Below are 1,184 nucleotides of genomic sequence, written 5' to 3'. Positions count from 1 at the left end.
ATATCTTATTTGTTCTTATTATGTCTTATTTATTATCCTGGACCAAGCCAGAAACGGGGACACACCTATCCAAGACACCTACCCATGAGCTAAGGCACGACAGCACCACTACAGCTTCCAACGCTTCTGCTTCTCTTTGTACCATCTCACCAGGCAAACCCAGCCACACCAGCTGGCTGCAGGCGAGGGACTGAACACTTGCCAGAGGCCACAGATCCTGTGGCAGAACTGGGGTTGTGAAGCTGCAGCTTCCTGTTTCCCAGCTCCACGAACACATCTGCTGTGATGCTTAGAAAGCCACAGATTTAAGGGAAATGCATCAAGTAGTAGCTAGAATCAGGGCTGGGAAGTGGAGAAGCACATGAGCTGCCAGCAGGGAAACTACAGCTGAGGAGCAGCTCCTCCTGCTTGGCGTCTGTGACCTTTCCTATGGTATTGTGAAGGAACGGCAGCCACGCAATGTTGTCTTTTGAATCCTCACATGAAGAAAAAAGGGTAAAAAGCTCAGACTGATTGAGTAAAACACTGGCATGGCAGTGGAGCAACGGCAGGAGGACACCAGTGCTCAAAAGCATCACAAAGAATGCGATTTAGATCAGTCTTAGACTACTTAGATCTTGACAAAACACAAAATCTAGCTGTTATCTTTTCAGTTTCAAATATGTTAAATTCTTTCTCCTTTAATTAATGTTGCTTACCATCAGAAGCCGCCTTTTTGCTTTCAGAACCGACCAGCAGGCAGTTGCTAGAGCCTATGATTAACAGAGAGAGACCATCATTTACTCGGACTGCTTTAAAAAAACCAACCAAACAAAAAAACCAAAGAGGTTTCCAACACGTTGCCTTCAAAATATCAAAGCCAACAACTCTAAAATTACTGGCAAAAATCTAGGTGAACTGGAAGCAAGTTTGGACACTCCAGATCCATTCCAGAAATGCCAAAGTGTCATTGCTAATATGACCTGACACAGTTACCATCTCTCGGAGCACGGCCTATAAGCAGTGTCAGCTGTTAAAAAGTGCCTCCCACCATCATCATCTTGGTCTATGAAACTGCTCAGTCTTAAAGGTGCAGCTGGGGGCCAGGACTGGAGGAAGGTGCTGCTGTCTGAGCCCTGGTGTCTGCTGAGGTACCACCAGAATGAATGGCCAGGTGCAAAAACACGCACGTGTTTTTTCCCTAC

General features: G+C 46.1%; 1 protein-coding gene across 1 annotated transcript in view; it reads right to left on the bottom strand.

The window, feature by feature from the left end:
* Positions 1-698: 698 nt before the first annotated feature.
* The window catches only part of FAM73B (family with sequence similarity 73, member B), a gene marked incomplete at its 3' end in the record, with an annotated part of 10,150 nt that continues 9,664 nt past the window's right edge, over positions 699-1,184 (bottom strand). Inside the window, exon 13 of the mRNA XM_010138644.1 lies at positions 699-752. Coding sequence (XP_010136946.1) covers positions 699-752 — 54 coding nt within the window. The remainder of the gene's footprint in view (positions 753-1,184) is intronic.

The sequence above is a fragment of the Buceros rhinoceros genome, unplaced genomic scaffold (genome assembly GCF_000710305.1).
Source record: "Buceros rhinoceros silvestris isolate BGI_N320 unplaced genomic scaffold, ASM71030v1 scaffold35396, whole genome shotgun sequence".
NCBI classification, from domain to species: domain Eukaryota; kingdom Metazoa; phylum Chordata; class Aves; order Bucerotiformes; family Bucerotidae; genus Buceros; species Buceros rhinoceros.
This window is presented reverse-complemented; position numbering and strand designations above follow the sequence as displayed.